The 18,802-nt window shown below is 44.4% G+C and overlaps 1 protein-coding gene across 3 annotated transcripts in view; it reads right to left on the reverse strand.

Annotated features, from left to right (window-relative positions):
- Positions 1–18,802, reverse strand: part of LEF1 (lymphoid enhancer binding factor 1) — a 70,409-nt gene that overhangs the window by 18,118 nt on the left and 33,489 nt on the right. For 2 of the 3 annotated variants that reach the window (XM_041395809.1, XM_041395810.1), the window contains exons 4-7: positions 11,767–11,899; positions 7,726–7,816; positions 3,468–3,590; positions 2,613–2,775 (exon numbers count right to left, since the gene is read on the reverse strand). In XM_041395809.1, the coding sequence (XP_041251743.1) occupies positions 2,613–2,775; positions 3,468–3,590; positions 7,726–7,816; positions 11,767–11,899 (510 nt within the window). Of the gene's footprint in view, positions 1–2,612; positions 2,776–3,467; positions 3,591–5,430; positions 5,515–7,725; positions 7,817–11,766; positions 11,900–18,802 lie in introns of all 3 variants that reach the window. The other variant, XM_041395808.1, reaches the window with a different exon arrangement.

Consider the following 18,802-nt stretch of genomic DNA (forward strand, 5'->3'; position numbering starts at 1 on the left):
AGGCATTTGTCAGCTCTGCAACTGCCAAGTGCCTTGAGCAAGACAAAATTATTTATGGAAACAGGGCTCACCAAATAATCTGCTCACAGAACCGTGCTCTCCCAACACTACTTAAAAAAACCAACAACAAACAAACAAAAGCAAACCCCAACAAAAAAACAGCAACAAAAACCAGCTTGTAGCTCCTGACACAACTGAGGGGGTTTGTGCTGCTTTTAAAGGGCAGCAATCTCCCCTTGACAGAAGAGTCTGCTGTCTTGGTCTCAAGCAGCCCCTAAACACAAGTTTTCAATGCCAACACAGAAGGCTTTCTGTGCACCAGCAGCCCTGTTCCAAAATCATCTTCTAAATATTGAACTTTAAGGTACCTACTTTCTGATTGAAAAAGGAAATGACAACTGCAAAAGTTTCAAAGATAAAAAAAATCACAGAACTACAGTCTTACAAATTATATGAGTGACCTTTGTAGCCAAGCAGGAATAAATTTCCTCGTTTCATGTACTTAAAATTAAAAATGCCTCCCCCCCCAAAAAAAAACAATAAAAAAACCCAATAAAAACACAAAAAAAAACCAAAACAACCAACCAACCAACCAAACAAACAAACAAAAAAAAAAACCAAAAAAAACCCCAAAAACCACCTGCACATTTGGAAAGGTACCAGCTACATTAGTATCTAGTAATTTTGTTCTTGTTGAAACACCTATCATAGACCTGAACCAGAAAGAGTAAAGGCCTTTTATTTAGAATTAAGTTCCACTGCTGCAGCATTAGATGCGTCTTCTTGTTTGACAACATCCATGGGGAAGTAAGGGGAGAAGAAGTTATTTAAAAAATCCAAAAACCAGACAAACAATAATTAAGAAATCATTAAGACATTCATACAAGACTAACATACAGAACTATGATTTCAGATCACATCACATTTGTATGATTTAATATGTTGTTGGGTTACACAGCAGAGGATGGCTCTTATCTGCCTTGACTAGCAAGGTGGATGTGTTATTGACAGCCCAGAAGCTCAGCCTGTCTGCAACTCTCAAACTCTACATGCACATCCAAAAACTGGAAGATAGTGAACACAATGCTGTGGTATCAGGGAGCCCAGCAGCATGCAAAGTGTCACCTCATGAGAACAAAGGTGGCTCCTCCTCTGGGACAGCACAAGGTAAATAGTGACCAGGATGACTGAACACAAAACACTTGACAGTAATTAATGTCCAAGCAATTGTATTGGAAAACTCATGCCTTGTTTGCACTACAGGAAAAGTGGAATTTGAGGTACTTTCAAGGAGAACAGTAACTTGAAAAGAGGAGTCCAAGCTGCAGAAAAAGCACACAAGGCTGAGGCTGATTCCTTACCAAAACAGAGATAAATAAGCCACTGCCCTGGTTCAGGCCAAGAAAACAAGGCTGACACACTAAGCAACGAAGCTCAATCATCTGGGACTGCCATCACTTGTAAGGGTAGTGATCATAGAATACTGTGACTCAAAAGGGACTCTCAAGGATCATAAGTCCAACTCTTAAGCAAATGGCCCACACATGATCCTAAAGACTCGGATCTTGCATGAAAGCATGGAATAGGCAAATATCAAGATGCCCTTTAAGAGGAGGTAACAGGAACAACAGAAAGCAGAAGACTGCATGAACTGGGAGAAGTACCAGTAGATTTCTGCTCTGTTTGGAGGGGGAAGTCTTCCAACCCTAATATAAAAGGAGCACTTTAAGGTCATGTACTGGTTTCCCACTTAAAAGTATAGGGTTTTCTATAGTCACAGTGCCTCTCGATACTGCCTTGGTCAGTGATCAAAAGGAGGTATTCACTGGGAATTTGAATAATCCCTACTCAAACTCAGATCAATACAGAAGTCACCCCTTTCCTCATTTCTGGGAGTCAGTTGCACAATGGGCATTTACCTCTGCTGCCTTCCCTTGGAAGAACAACACTGGCAGAGAACACAAAGGCTGTACCGTGAGCTGGCCTGCACAGGGTTTTTTGTGAGCATGGAAAGTACAAAACACAACTGCCATGCCACAGAAGCATACAGTGCTGAGCATGGCTGTGGTACATGAACTGGGATCATCAGTCCGCAGCTGATGACTTCAGAAGACATTCGAAACTTGGCTGGAAAGGTTCCTGAGCAACCTGAGGTAACTGGACCTGCTTTGTGCAGGTGTTGGACTACATGACCTCTGTGGGTCCCTCCTGCATGACTACAACTGGGCCACGTTATATTCACTTTTGAGTTTCATCTCCAGTGGCATCCAGGGTTCATCTCTGAATGATGCCTTCCTGCCCTGATGGACAGTATCCTAAGGGAGGACCCAGAATATGATCAGAATGCTCCTTCTGTGTATGACTGAGGGTATTTCATGTCTGAGATGCTGACACCACAACGTGAGAGGAACAAAAAATAATTCGATGATGTTGCTAATGCTGAAAAAGAAAATCGAGATACTGCTTTCATTTTTGTTTCATGTTGTATCTTCTATAGCTAATTTGATAGTTGCACATCAGTTATCACCTCAAGCAGAAAGCCTTCACACCCAGCTAAAGGGAAACACAAATTAGCAGCACACGTGAGCGCTCACAAACACTGCTGTACATACCCTTCTGCCAAGGATCTGGTTGATAGCTGCACTTTCTTTCAGAGTACACTCTGCTACAACGTTTGCTCTCATTTCTTTCATGTACAACATGAAAGCATTCAGAGGTTTCTTAATATGAGGTCTTTTTGGCTCTTGTTCTTTTCTCTGTTCGTGCTGAGGCTTCCTAAAACGTGGTTGGGAAAGGGAAAGGAAAGGAAAAAAAGTATTAATTTGCCTTCAACTTAAAAAGATCCAATGGAAAATTACTAACTTGTGGTTACAGTAGCACTTGAGTAGTAGGAATGAGAATTTCAGTGGTCATGTCCCATCCGCTTTCATATCTTTTAGTTTAATACTCAGGGAGGACAATAGATTGACATTCTCTAGCAAGTAACATTTAATCTGTGAATCTGCTCCAAAATTGTCTCAATTCTCTTTCTGAAAGGCTCTCCATGGTACTCTAAGACCACTGCCACAGGCAGGAGAGTGGCTTCTCATCCCCTTCTTTCCTAGGTCTTTTCCTTTGAGTACTAAGCAATGAGACTGCTTTTTACTAGCAAATTTTGCAGGTAAGAACTTTTCCAGCAGAAGTTCATGAGGTCACACTCAAGAACCAGTCACAACTGGACAGGTCCATGATTATGACTGAATCAAGATGGCTGTTGCCAACAGCTTAAAAGTGCTGGAGTGGAATGAAAAATGGCTTCTCATTACCCTTAGTAAACAGTAGCCCAGAGTCCCTGTTTTAGTTATAGGAGAAGAGTTAAAATTCAAAGAGGTCATGAAAGGCACATTTTTTAAAGCATCCTTGACTTCTTCAGATGGAATTAGTTCTCAAACATTTCATTAAGGGCTAGAGCAGAAAGGCAGACTCACACATGCATGAGCTCACTGTCATTGTGCAGATGTTCTTGTTTTACTTGAGGTGTTACAATAGCTGGGTGAGGGATTCCAGTTGTGTGAGGGCCTGGAGGACCAGGAATCATGTGATGTGAAAACCTAAAAGAGAAAACAAGGCAAGGTCTATAACCCCACTGAGGACAGGCATCAAACATGTATAACAGCAGCAGGACACTCCAAGAATGCAAATGCTATGGAGCTTGCAATGAAGACATCTCTTAAAGAGTACACCAAAAATATTTGCCTAAGATTTGTGCATTGTAGCCCAATTATTCAAGAAAAACAAACAAATGAGTCAACATTTTGGTTGTAGAGGAGTTGTTTTACTAGTTTTCAGGCACACACTTTTAGCAATGCACACAAGAAATATTTAATATTTGTACTGTTGCACTGTCTAGCAATAAAAATACACATTTCTTAACAAAAAAAAATGTATTTCCACACCAAGATATCAACATCCTTGAAATATCCACCACCAGCCAATGCAAAGGAGGAAACTGCCATGCAGAAACAAATAAAATGAAAGAAGAGTATTTTCAAGAAGTCCCTGATGGCTCTCTTTACTTTTCAAGGTACTTAGGGTAAAAGATTTTAACATAATTTCATCTAAACCCACTATTCTTACCTCAAATGCTTAAAAGAAACTTTGAAAATCCTACATCCTCAATGAAGGATGGGAGCAGGGAGAGATTTTTTTTGTCCTAATTAAAGCTTCCTTTCACTTGTACAAGAAGGAAAATGGAAAATAAAATCAAAATACCACTAACTGAATAATCCCACCCTACTAACCCAGGCAGTTCTCAAGGACAGCTGAGACAGATCTTGAAGGTGCTGAGCATTGCAAGCTCGGGTGCAGCAAAAAACCTGCATGCTGTATTTTAAACTGGTGGAAAGTATGGTTAACATGAAAAGCTCATGCTCCAAAGTTTTGCTGAATGAGTGAAGGCTAAGGAATGCCATCCAGCCTCTCGTCATTCCCTAGTCTCCTTGCTGCCCTTTTCCTTCATGATCAAAATAAAGGAAACACAAAGCCCTGTAACCAAATCAAGTGATTTTATCACGGAGAAAGAATGTGTTTTCTTCCCAATCACCCTGACAGGCACATGTTTATCATTCCCCTGTAAAGAAGTGAAGGGACAGTGATAATCCAAAGGAGCCCACACACAAAGAGGTAAGAGGACCTACCACTTATCAATGGCCTGCCTTAAATCCCTGTGCAGGAGGATGTCTCTTCTACAGATGACAGAAAAAAACCCCAAGAATTGTATATTGCAACCTCTTGTACACCAAGCACAGGATGCAGAAGCTGTCTTTAGAATGCGAAAGCAGAGCATAGGAGGTCTGGAGTGTGTCATGGCCAAGTCTCAATTAGCATTGCTTGCTTGCACTTCGACATAAAAACACAGTGCCTGAGTCACACACCAGTGCAATTACTGTGCTGGCATCCCCTGCCATTAGTGGCTTTGGGCTATGAAATACCTACTTGTGAGCAAGATTCCACACAGAGCATTACCTACGTGATTCAAGACTAATTACCAACAACTTTGAAATTGAAACTAGAGAACGCAGACTAGAGTGACAATCCACCTGGTTGCATACTGACATGAGCAAAACCCAAGGATGCTATGCACAACACCATGTGTTGCATCTAGAAATGAACTAATGACTCATTTCAGATGAAACAGCTCAATTAATTGTTGACAATTCACTGGGTGCTCCTCATTGCAACACTTCAGAGACTGACAAGAAAATGCTGAATGAGACCAGTGTGGGATCCAGGCAAACTGCATATACACACAAAAGTTAAATAAATATGTATGCATAAGGGTTTAGCTGACTGAAAAGCAAGCAAAGGCAGACCAAGATGCAAGCAGAAGAGCAACTTGCCCTCTAATGCCAGCAGTTACTCCCCACTCAGTCATTCACCTCCTACACCTACCTGGACATGGAAGGGTCGACTGAGAGTGAGGATGGATAGGGCTGCCTGAATCCACTCGAGATGGGATATACAGGCTGACCTTGCCTGAGGTCACAGAAGAAAGGAACCCATCAATCATATGATATGGTACTCAACGGTTATTCTAGAGTTACAAGCTCTTGATGGGAACTCAGTACTAATCACAAATAAATAGTAAGAGCTAACACTTTCAAGAGTTCTGCTAATGAAACTAATGAATACTTAAATGCTTTGAACTTTCTCCCTTGCTATTGAAAGTGGAAATCTAAGTTTCCACTGGGAGGGAAAGCAAAATAACCAGCCTTCCTCCCCCAAGGCACACAGACTCATGCACACTTCTCTATCTCCATCCCTCTCTCACCTAGTTTTAGAAGCACTGGAATCAGATTTGTTAAACAAGCTCTTAGGAAAAAAGCATCTTATTCCGAATAGTTCTACTGTAGATCAGAGTGAGAACACCAGATGGTGAATTATTAAGCTAAAAAGCCTTTTGAACAGTTTTATTAAATCTTTGAAAACTTAGGACTCTCTCCATTGGCATATGCTATAGTGAGGTACAAGTGGACAGCTTTTCTAGGTAGAAACTGATTCCATAAAAAAACCCCAACCCAAGCACATAAAAGCCCACAGCGACACAAGCCTGTCTTACTACTTAAAGATCAAACTTTGCATTCCAGTAAGAGAAGCTTGTGTGAAGTTTTTGCCTCCTTTGCATTCCCATATATACAGAATATTTTGCCACCAGTCCATCATTTGAGGTCTTTAATTTTTACCATCATTACTACATTTTGATTACTTGATGACTACAATGAACACCCTGAAGTAGCATGGGATGGTAATGTGAGCTAGTACCAGCCCAAACACCTCTACCAGCCAGAGGGACACCACACACATCAATCCTATTCAAACAGTTGCTTATCGACTGGTCAGTCAGCTCTCAGATGAGGAAAAATGGAACCTGGCCTTTGTAAGGTTCAGGACACAGATTTCACTCTTGGAGCATATTACTAGAAATGACCAATGCTCAAAGGGAAGAGGAAATGAAAAAAAAAATAATAAAGGAAGTCTCAACAGTGCTACCTCACAGCAGGGAGCCACAGCATAAGGGACAGCTGAGTATGTCCTGCTGTTGGTGAGTGCTGCTGAACACATCCCTGAGCCTTGAAAGGTTGGATCTTGTCTCTCCTCTTCTTTCTCTTTTCCCTCTTCCCTCCCCCCAGTTTCTGCTCTGAGAAACCATTCAGAAGAAATAATTGACCACATCTGGAAAATGCGTGCTAGCAACTGCCTAGTGGCAGTGGAAGTGAGGAGTCAGCTAAGCAGCAAAATGCGGAAGGGGGTGGGGGGAAAGATTAAAAAAATAGATTGTCAGATACTTCCATATTTTAGTTTGATATCTACTAATTATTTGTTCCAAAAAGGCATGTGGCCTTTCCTGAAAGATATGCCAGCTATACAACATTTCACCATCTTCTGCTCTCTACTTTCTCTGCCTGTTGTCATCTGGATCATGTTTCCCTCTCATGGAGACATTAAAAAAATAAAAAAAAAAAAATCTGCATCCCTCATTGCATGGGCACAGACTAGTCACAATACAGATTCTAAAGCATTGAAATTGTGGCCGAGTTGCCTTATTCCCTGCTCCAAGAGAACTGAAGGCAAGTACATATCTACCCCAAGCAGACATGAAGCACCCTGCCAAATCTATTCCTCAGAAAATACCACATTTCCACCAAAAGAAAAATGACACCCTGAGTGGCAGCAAGAGATCATGAGAGTGCTAGTATTAGCAAGAGCAGCAAGATCTCCCAGTGACAGAGGCCTCTCTCCATACAGAAACTGCAAAAACCAGCAGGCTACAAAAGTTTGTTCTCCATTTGGGGCGGTTTCAAGATTTTCCTCCCCCACCCCCCACACTTCAAAGTTCTTTCTTACCTCCCCTCTCCTCAGTAACTGCAATTTTGTTTATTAAAATTTATATTTAATTACTTGAGAACTGTTTCCTGCTATCTTTCCAAAAGCTAAGAGCCACAAATCTGAGCCATAAGAAACATACAGACTTCAAAGTGAAATCTACACACTTCAGTTCCTGTAGTGTTCAAAAAACACATTCATTTAATTTCAAAGATCGACATTTTTTTCATCTTTTCAACTAAAATAAAGCAGCAATTTCTTACTGGAATGACGTTATTATTATTTTGTAATTGCTGCAATTGATTCAACAATAGTGAATGGTGTGAACATGCACCTGTCTGAAAAGAAGCTAAAAAGTCTTACCAGCCAAGAGGTGGTGTTATCTGTCCAACCCCCCCTGGAGACAAGGGATAGAAGGTAGGGAGATCAGGAGCTGGAGGATGCCTGGACATGCCTGTTAAAAAGCACAGAAGAATGAGTGATTTCCTCTCAAAATACTCCATATATGACCTACAGTTCCCAGCTGATACTACAGTGGAACTAGTGCTTTGGATAAGGAATAACCACCTTGGGTAGTGTTAAAAGGGTTCCACAGGCCACCTGTAAAACAATTTGTGCACGATACTGCAATTCAAAGGGAGATACCAGAAAAAACAGCAGGGAAGGAGGAAATAAATGTATGGGTAAGGACCTGTGCAAGTTTAGATCTCCTGTGAAGTGCATTAGGTACTACTGTCCTCTCAATGGTCTCACCAAGCCCAACAGGATCCTGAGGACCTCCTCTAACACATCATGAAACAAGGGGAAAACACAGCGTTGTCAAAGAGGCAGCACAGCAGAGCTATTAGATTAGGTAAATTGCTACTTTTATATTTTCTTGGGTCCCCTTATGGATTCACAGATTTTGGAAACTTGCTACCACAGAGGATCAGTGGTTAATTAAGAATCATTTTCAGGCCTGTAATGGTCACACTTGATATGATTCATTTGGCTTCCAATTGTCACTCCAGTTCCAACTAAGCTCTTCATCAAGTTGACTCCTGTGGGCTCCAAGGTCAATCTGTTTTGCAATGGCAGTATTTCATGGAAAAATAAGAGTCCCATCAGGAATGATCCATCAGCTCACATTCCCCAGAACACAGAGTCCTACAACTGCAAGAATCACCTCAAGATTAAAGCTAATCCTTATCCCAAAAGGGTCTGTGGTCTCCATTCTTCACCTAAACCTTGTGCCCCCAGGAGACATGGAATTACAGTTGCAGAGGCCACAAAGACACTGGTTTATTTAAATGTGTTTGGGGAAGAGGGGGTGAAGCAGAAGCAATTGTTAAGTCTACTTCACAGCTAAATCAGCTGCTTTAAAAGGGTATTAAATATTTATGTGGTAACACTCCAAAGGTCCAAGACTGAGCGTGTGCTACCTTGAGACTTAGTTTACAGACTGATGTTACTGATTTATTCCTCTGCCAGTTTGTACTTAAATCTTCTGAATTTAATTACAAGATTTGAAGAATATCTGTCGGGACCGTGTGCAGGAAAGCACGGAAAATAATACCAGTGGTGTCATTGTCTCAAAAACCCTGAATTTTCAGACTTGGAACCACACCCTAAGTGAGGATCAAATTTCTGGCCAGCTGTCTTTTCAAAGGTGTAAAACAGCTGGTAGCTGACAGGAAAGGAAACACTTTACATATCCCAGGGCTTTTACATGAGAGGAAGCACTCTTTCCGAGCGGTTAAAATAAAAGAAAACCAAACAAGGTGTAAAAGAAGCCCAGAGTCTCATCTCCCACACCTCTGATGATGACTGATGCTTCTGGAAGTGATGACATGACCTTCCCCCAGCCAGACCAGGTTTGGCACAAAGAGCTGGGCCACTCCTTCCCCAGAATCTGCAGTTCTGACCCATGGAGACAACACTGCTCTCTCTTAACTAATGCACAGTAGTTACTGCTAATCCAAAACTTTTGGCCCCTTATGGAGGGCTACCAGCACCTAGTGCCCTCAGGAGCACACAGAACTACCACATGGCCAGTGCCCTCCAAAGCAAGTTCTCTTGAGAGGGTTAAGGAAAAATAAAAATAAAATTAAAAAAATAAAATAAAGTGAGTGCCTTTTGGAAGGCAGTGCTGTGTGTGTCCATCCCAAAGTGCCCTGGGTGCGAGAGGCAGTCCTGAGGGCAAGCTGTGGACCCCCTTGTTGGAGGATTTTGATGGGAGGAGGGCACCAGGGCTAGGGCACCATGGCAGTGCCTTGTTCCAGACCCACAGTGGGAGGCGAGGACAGAAACAATGGTTGGAGGCGTTTGGCAGAGGACCTGAGGAAAAAAAAAAATCCTCTCTTTGCAGCAACTACATGGGCTACTTCACTGTGGCTGCTCCCACACGCCGGTGGCGCCGAAACAGGGAGTACGGATGGAAAGACCACACACATCAAGGAGACCATCCCAGACAAAACCAGTAGTCTCCAGCCTGCATTATCCACATCATCCATCTCCATCTCTGCCAGACACTGAGCAAAGGGATCAAGAGCCCGTTCAGGAACTCCAGAGGGCAATGAGCTTTGTGCCTCCTGGCAGAGGCCCTCCGCAGGCTTGCACTCTTGACTGGTGGGATGCTGGACAGGGGAGAGGGTAGAGAAGAAGCAGAAGAGACGATGCAGAAACAAGAAACCAACAAACCAGATGTTGCTCAGTTGGGGTCTGCTGTGCAGGAATACAAAAATAAACTGGGGTAAAGGCAAAAAGATGGGGCACAGAAGGGCAAACTCAGCATGCAGTAAGCAGAAACCTCTTAAGCTCACAAACTGCAGCAGCGGGTTGTGCCCCAGCTGTCACAGCCAGCTTCTGCAAGAGGTGGAAATCCCATTCTCTTATCACATGGCACCCCTGGGATTTCAAGGAATGAGTGTGAATATCCTTCTCCTGGGCACTGATGCAAAGGAGGAAGACAAATGAGGACAGGAGGTCTTCATTTGCTTCTTCCAAGTCTGAAAAAGATATTGTATGCGTATTTACAGGCCAGACTTTCCAGGCAGAGTGCTTTTTGTATTCCCCCTCCCTAGAAAAAAACAAAACCTAACCAACAAACAGCAAAAACCACACAGAGCCACCAGGCCATAGCATTTTCTGGATGTAGCCCATGTCATTATCTCCACAACACAGCCAAAGTAAAACCTAGGCATTCCGGGAAAGACAGAACAAAAAAAGTCTCTCTCCCTGAACAATGATGACTAAAAGCCTCTTCAAATAAATGGGACAACTGTGCATATGGATGTGTGCCCAGGTAAAGCAGAGCTTCAGGATTTTGTCAAAAATGGGTGCCACAGCGCATGGTGGGACACGCGAGCACAGAGAGAGGCAGGGAGAGGCACCCTCCAGGCCCGGTCGTGGCACTGACGGCTTCCTGCCCATGCAGAGATATCCAGACTACAGTGAATGCCTTTGTAAAGCCTCTGCTCTCTCTCCTTCCCTCCTCACCACCAGCTCTCCCATGCAGGCTTTTTCTGCTGAGGTTCTTACCAAACCCTGGCTCAGGCCCGTGAAGGCCATGGCCAGTCCTCCCTCTGCACCTCCCCAACTTCCATCACATCCCTCCCCAGCTCCTGCAACCCACTGCAAGCAAGCACACCCTTCCCAGGAACCCTTTGTGTTCTCCTGGGTACTGGGCAGCAGCACTTGGCACAGGCTGGGATTGACACCTTGCAGACTGTCTGCTCTTCCCTGGGGCCTGCAGACTGACCCTGAGCAGGGCTGCTCTGACATTCCTAGACGTGGATCTAGGAGGCTTTTGTGTTTTCCTTAAGGGCTCCTAGAGGTGCAGAGAAAACTGACATCCATGACTCGGACATCTAAAAAGATGCTTTCTGCAGAATGCAGCCAGCACATGAAGGTTAAAAACTGTCAGATTTGTAAAGCTTTTACTTGCACAGGCTCAAAACTATGTTTATGGGCTATGCTTTGATTATGCTAACTGACATACAGAAGAATATGGACAGCCAGAATACAAGGACACAAAATAAAGTGAAAGAAAATCTTTCAATGACACCACTACTGAAGTACTTGTCCCCTGTTTTTGAGGTGAGGGATGGCTGCCCTTTCTGTATTTGCATGCTGCAAGCCTTGGGCACCACAGGAGATGGTGAAGACTGGCTGCTGTTTACTGAGATTTTGAAAGACTTTGATGAGAAAAGCAAGCCCAAATTATCACATTAGAAGGAGCATAAAAATTTAAGTAGCCAAGTTAAGCATCAGCATCAGGGCAGAATTACCATCTCTGAAAGTGGGCATGTGCACCCGGAAGCCTCCCTCTAAAATATTACAAATTGGTAATATTGGCTCTGTCAGCAGCACAAAGGGCACCAGACCACCCTGCATCCCCACCGTGCTGGGAAAGGATGGGCTCACCTTGTTTGGAGCTGACGTCAGAGGGGACGTGAGACGGGTGTGACCCCGGGGAAAAGTGCTCATCGCTGTAGGTGATAAGAGGGGTGAGGGGGTGAACCGCATGAGAAGGCTGTACCACGGGCACCTTGTTGGACTGCAAGAGAAGGACAAAGATTAAATTGCGTTAGCGAGGTGAGGCTTCTGTTTTGATAAAAAAAACAAACCACCCAACATTTCCAAAATGCTATTTTTAAATATTTGCATTACTGAAGCGGGGGAAACAGATGGACAGACATGACATTGGGACTAGTGGATGGAAAGCAGGTTTGCTGCCAGAATCGGCATCCTCAAACCACTGGCACCCGAAGAGGGATGCAGATATTGAGGAAATGCAGGGAAATGGGTGGGGGCCGGGAGCAGGAAGAAAGGCATTTGGGAGACATTGAGACAGGGCTGCGGAAATGGCAAACGGAGAGCTGCAGGGCAGGAGGAGCAACGTGCCGGGCAGGCAGGCACCGTGCACCAAGGGCTGTGACCCAGGACAGCAGTCAGCAGCGCTGGAGAAACCCTTTGGTTACGGGAACAGCATTTAAAAAAAGAAGGCTTAAAGTACAGGTTTGCCGTATCTCCAGCCTTAAAAGCTTCATCAGCTTCCCTCTTCCTCCCCACTGCTCTTCCTGCATGGCCGTGGCATGGCACAGATGGGACAAACCCCTGCCATCACCAGAGGAACAGCAAGTTCCCTTGCAGTTTTACAAACTCTGGTTGAAAACTCTTGTCTGTCTACTGGTAACTAAAGGGCCACCCTCAGAAGGCTGATTTCATATATGAGCAGTTGGCAGTGGCCTCTCAAGAGGTTCAGCTGGAGGGGAAACCTGCTGAGCTGGGAGGCCTCTGACTCTATCAAGGAGAACTCAAACCGCTACAAACACCCACAAGGGTCCTGAAATGGGTGCCATAAGGTGATGTCCTAGCAGGGCAAGATGCACACTTCCCACCAGCACTTCCCAGAGTGCAGAGGCACAGGGGAGGAGGCAGCCAGCACGACAGAAGGATGCTGTCCAAAATTACCCCCTAAGATCAAGGCTGCAAGACAACAGAACTGCTCAATCCCAATGAAATCCTGCATTATTAATGCTGCTTGAAACTCAAGTTGCTCTTTCCAAGGTGGGACGAGGCACAGTGATGATGCCAGCATGTAACAGGCACTCCTCATTTGTGCCCTGCCACTCTACCTTGCCCCTTAGCACAAATAATTATGGAACAAACAGGTTTTTAATAAACCAACCCCCCCCCCCCCCCAAAAGAAAGCTATCCTTCAGCCAGACACACTGACAGCAAGGACAGCTGCCAAACATAAGGAATTAAAATAATAATAATAATTTAAGAGGCCAATGAAATTAATTTTCCTTGAGGTCACTGTTGAAATTCTGGCACAAAGCAGATGTTAAGACAAAGCTCCATGCATAAGTCCATGATTTTTCTGGACTTCTGGAAAAAGACAGGTTATTAAATGGACAACTCAATTTATTGTTAAGGCTGGTAGGAGTACAGGAAAGGGAGCAAATGGGAACCAGTGCAGCATTTTCTGCTTTCCTTGTTTCCAGAGCACCACCTTAAGGAACTTGCATTAGCAGGCAGTATCTTCTTAATGTCTGACCTATCCCTCCAGTCATATAGCTCAGAATCTGGTGCCATGAATTTTTGCTAAATTATGCTATCCTTGCTCTCCTCTTAATTTTACGGTTTTCAACACAGATTTGCTTTCCTGTGGGAAAGAGATAAGAACCTGAGGATTTTAATTTAAGCTTCGGCCTTGTCTTATATTTTGCAAGATGGAGAGAGAAAGCAGTGCTAGTAGGTGTTTTAAAGCCAACAAGCATTAGGTGCATTTTTGTGACCAAATAATAAAAGCAATATGAATTCTCAATAATATCTATGAGTTGAGTTGTAAAGGGGATAGCTCAGACTGCTATTCATCTTCCCCATCCGTATAAATTCCACAAAAAACAGATGCCAACAAATTTCAGACGATTTACAAATCAGGCCTCAGTCTTTAGCTATGAGACTCGTGGGCCAGCCCACCATTCAGCCATTACTTTATCAACAATAAACTGTATATTATGAATAAAGATAAGCAATAGATGTATTTAGGTCACACACACACACAGCTGCTAATCAGCATTAATTTCTCAAAATTTAGTAATTAACATTTTGTATTGTACTGGATGTAATTGTCATGCACGCCCCTGGTATCAGGGTTCCTTGCTTTCAGAAATCACCCATTTATACTTGGAGCATGCCAATCCCTGTACCCCCTTGCTCTCCAGCATCCTGCAGATTTTATTTTATTTTCTAATTCTCGGCACCTTATCCCCTAAGCCCATGGCAGCGGCTTTCAACGGGAGGAGGAACCATGAGAAGTCAGGAGAAAAGCAAACGGCTTGTCAGCGGGCTTAAAATTAACATATAAACAGGCCATATCTCCATTAAGAGCATTTGGGGGTCTGCAGAGCCAGAAACTGGGAGGAAAAAAAAGTAATAATAAAAAATAGCAATAATGCAAAGCTTCCCAGCCTGCCTGCCCCACACTGCTTTGGGAAGACCCAGGGATCTCTGGCAGCTAAATCCTGCTGGTTGCCCCAGTGAGACAGCAGAGGGGGGCTCAGTGGGCACAGGCTGAGTCTCCCTGTCCCCTCTGGTCCCACCGAGATGGCCACAGTGATCAACAGCAGGAGGACACACAGGGTGACACATGCACAATGAAACCAGGAGGAGAAAGACCTGATGACATATTTTCCAAAAGCCCTACGGACTTGAAGTGGTTCTGCCACATCTCCTGCCCTACAAGGCAACCCAGATGGGTTATCTGGGCCTTCCTCACAGAGAGGGTTCAGGGCAGGAGACCAAGCCCTCATATGCAGGCACCTGGATGCCCCTCTTGCCACCCTCTCAACCCTCCCACCTGCTGCTGCAGTAAGGGATTGGCCCCAGGCACCCCATCCAGTCCCATGGACACTGCCCTGCACCATTTACCCTGGGGACACCTGGACTGGGGATGTTGCCAAAGCCCTTTCCACCATCTACTGCTCCCAGTGGGCACTACTGCTTTCCAGGGCTGGGAACCATGGCCAAATCCTGCCTCACGCTGAGGTACAAAACTATGCTGATGAGACTGCTTCTACTGCTTCCCAGTCCTTACCCACTGGCTTTCTCCTCCCACAAACATGGCATCCCTACTACATTTGTCTCCCCAAATCCTCCAAAGACAATGCATACAGCTGCAGAAACACTTGAGAGACTGACAGAGATCCAACCTTGGTCAGCATGACCTCCTACAGGGGGAACTCCGTTCCCCATGGCTTGCTGAGCACCTGCTGACCAGGCCCACAACCAGCTCTCCCTGGCACACTGGTGACATTTATATCTAATTCAGGCATGGTCCATAGAGTGCCTTTTCTCCTCAGCACAGCCTGAAAATCTACAAAACCCAATCAGTCCACACGCCTTCAATGAGACAATTACATAGTTGCACGCTGTCCTACGTGAGGTTCTTCGGTATTTCAGTACAGAAATTATACTTTATCCACCCACCAAAATGTAACATTTTCATGCAAGTAGGTACTCAAGCAGCTTCTAAAACCACAATAAAGTGAATGAGGATTAAATTTCCATTTCTCTTCTCATTTCCAAGACAATCTGTAGAAGCTGAACATTAGTTGAAGCTGTCCCTGGCATAGCTTTGATACCACATAAATGATATATTACCACACCAGTGAAGTTCTATTCTCTGTGCCTAAGGCTTTTCACACGACCTGGAAAGTAAAGGGAATGGGACATACAGCACAGCACAAGATAAGCAATTTGGAAAAAGTAAATTACTAAGAATGAGCACCTGTCGTTTACAACCTGAAGACCTCCTGTTATGTTTTAGGACACCTTACCATGCATGTGTTACCTGTTACAAACACTAAAGGCTACTGACAAAGGGATAGCCTAGGGACACACAGCTGTGCCCCACAGCACTCAGCTCAAAGGACACTCCTGAGCGACTCAACCTCGCTGGTCTCCTCCTCAGAGACCACACGGCCACCAGGGCTCCAGTCCCAGAGCACAGTCTTGCAGCACAGTCCACGCCAGCATCCTTTGGGAGCTGGCCTCTGTGCAGCCCTCCCTGGGGTGCTTTTTCTCATCAGCTTGGCCTTCCCAGTTGATACCTTTTATTTCTCCCAAGCATGTGCTCTCAGGCTGAACTGAGGCAATGCAGGCAGGGGACAGTCCCCTGAAGGACACCAACTGTACTGGAAACAGCAGGAGCCAAATTATTTGGCCAGTTAGGGCTAAGATGAAACTGCTATTCAGTTTTATGACTGACCTGAAATAAAACCCCAAAATCCCCAGTACAATGCTGGTGGGCAAAGGGTAAGAGCTTGCAGGGAAGAGGGCCCTGACCCAGCAGTCTGCATTATCCCAGCAGGAGCTTTGCTATGCACTGGACATCTGTTTAAAGCTATTGCTGTGTTAAAGTAACTCAGGAACAGGTCAGGACAACAGCAAACACTTCCCTTGCAAACAGCAATCACAGTCTGCAAGTGATAAAGCTTAAACTTACTCAGGCATCTTGGCCAGGGCAAGGAGCAGAGTGAGAAATCCCCTGGCAGCAACACTGGCACAGCTGCTGCCACATGGCTGGGTGACCCCTGTGAGTGCCCTGCACTGGCAGTGCTGCACCTGCACTCGCAGAGCCACTCACCATTTCAGACATGTGCCTGCCCTCTCATCCGAGGAGCACACTGTGAGACAGTTCAGATTATCTCTGGTGAGTTCATGATGAAATGCTGCAGCACAAATTCAGTCTGAACCCAGTAAGTTTTCCCTCATTCTTGAAATTCTTCTGAAGAAAAGCAAGACTCCAGAAAAAAACAAACCTGAAGCCCTCCCCAAACACCCAGCTAATGCTTCACTGAAGGCCCACACCTGTAAGGTATCCTATATGCAACAAGTGTGCAAAAACTATAAAAAGCCTGAGACAGCCACGGCAAAAATGCCTGTAGGTCAGCGCTGGGCGAGGCGGGCAGCTGGGAGCTCCTGCTGGAGCTGGGGCCACCATTTGTTCCAGCTGCTGCACAGAGAAAGATATTAAATTAATGACCCTTCAAAGGACACGCATCTACAAAGGAGGTCGCAGGCAGGCAGGGAGCTTTGCAGAGAACCATGAGGCAAGCAAGCCTCTGCACACAGGACCCGAGCGTCCCTCAGCAACATCCAAAGAGGTGCTGGGTTGGTTTTTATTTTTTCTCTTTTCTTTAAACATGAAGTCACTTCTAAAAAGCCAAAAAAAAAGGCCCCAGCCTGTCCACTCTTCCTCTCCTGTCAGTAAGTTAGGCATTGGTTACAGATACTTGCAGATGGTCTTCTCAATTAAGATTAAAATAAGTCAACTAAAAAAAAAAAAAAAAAAAAAAAAAAAAAAAAAAAAAAAAAAAAAAAAAAAAAAAAAAAAAAAAAATCAACAAACCAACTGTAGGATTAATAAATGCATGCATTCCCTTTCAAGGAATTTGAAGAAACAGCATCAACTTTTTGACAGAAAGCGTTAAGGGGAAAACCACAACAGATAGCTCCTCAAAAAAAACCCATCACCAAAACATCTCCAAACCCCAAACCTTTCCACTACTGTTATAGCAGTACCTCAAAATAAAAGGACTAAATGTTATTGTGGGAGAATTTAAGGCTACCTTCATCTAAAGAGACAAGAAAAATTCATCCCTTTTTTAGCCTATTTTCACTTCTGGAGCTCCAAAATCATCCTTAGGCTGAAGGTTTCAGCAGCCCAGAAGACAGCAGTTTCAGCTGTCCTCTCAAAATACCAACAGCATTTTAATGGCTAAACTAACTCTTTATTTATGCCTTTTCTGACTAGCTGCTGCAATAAAAATGCAAGCTCAAGAAGAATGTTATTTTGGGGCAATGTCAAAACCAGGCCCACGTCTGGGTCATCATGGACAGGCTTCAGCAAAGGAGCACCAGTGGTGGAAAAGGAAGAGGTAACTGCAATGTGTTTTGGCCAAAACTAGTTACCAGTAGAAGAAACAAGCTCATCAGCACCAGCAGTAATAGCAATGACAACTTGCCACCTCCCTGGGAGCAAGTGTACAATCCCTTTTCATAGACAACTCCGCAAAGATGCAGCAAGGTCAATATACAGAGAGCTCCGGTTACTCCTCTGTCCCTAAACTATTGTTTAGAGAAAAGAGTTTTATGTCCAAAGCCACCTTCTTTCTAGGCTCTTGACAGCAGAGATCATTTTATGCCTAATTTTCAAAACCTTCTCCAATCCTTGGACAGTGCGGTTGGGAAAATGCCAGAATGGCTATGCTTGGGGGGGGTGGCTTGCAGCATTACTTTTAGCCTCACCTGAAGCTAAAAGGAACGGGGGGGATAGGAAAGCACACCCACAGGAACACACTGCTCACAGGAAACAGGGGCTTAGGAATACTGTGATTTATGAAAGACAAATAAAAAAGGTGCAGTCTTTTAACCCTGCTTCACAACTGGGCAGCAGGAGGCCATTTATCTCACTGACCTTTCATGCTTACCAACAGCAGGGGGGACACCCCAGGGACTCGCCATTTTAAGGAGGTGCAGTGAAATGCTGCATCGATGCTGATGTGAAACTTTCAGCTTCACAACTGCTAACACTTACTCAGAACAAAACTAAAATCAAAACCACACATTTCAGGGGGTAGACTGATGGCTTGACGAGGTCAGAAAAAAAGTCCTCCTTTTCCTCATGTACTGTATTCAACTCTTAGTTCACTAGGCGAACCAAGTTGCACTTAGTGCTCGGAGTCAGGAAAGGGCAGAACAAGAAAGTTACTCCAAGTCAGTTATTGAAAGTTTCCCCATCTCCCAAGAACACACTGCATCATGAAAGCAGAGCCAGACCATGCCAGGAGCCCTTAGAAGTTGGGAGAGAAGAAGTTGCCAGTACCTCATCAGCAGGTAAAGGAGGCACCCAGGATGCATGCTAGATCTTCCCATGGTTATTTGGGAG

The sequence above is a fragment of the Onychostruthus taczanowskii genome, unplaced genomic scaffold, assembly GCF_017590055.1.
Source record: "Onychostruthus taczanowskii isolate IOZ18803 unplaced genomic scaffold, ASM1759005v1 scaffold12, whole genome shotgun sequence".
NCBI lineage: Eukaryota > Metazoa > Chordata > Aves > Passeriformes > Passeridae > Onychostruthus > Onychostruthus taczanowskii.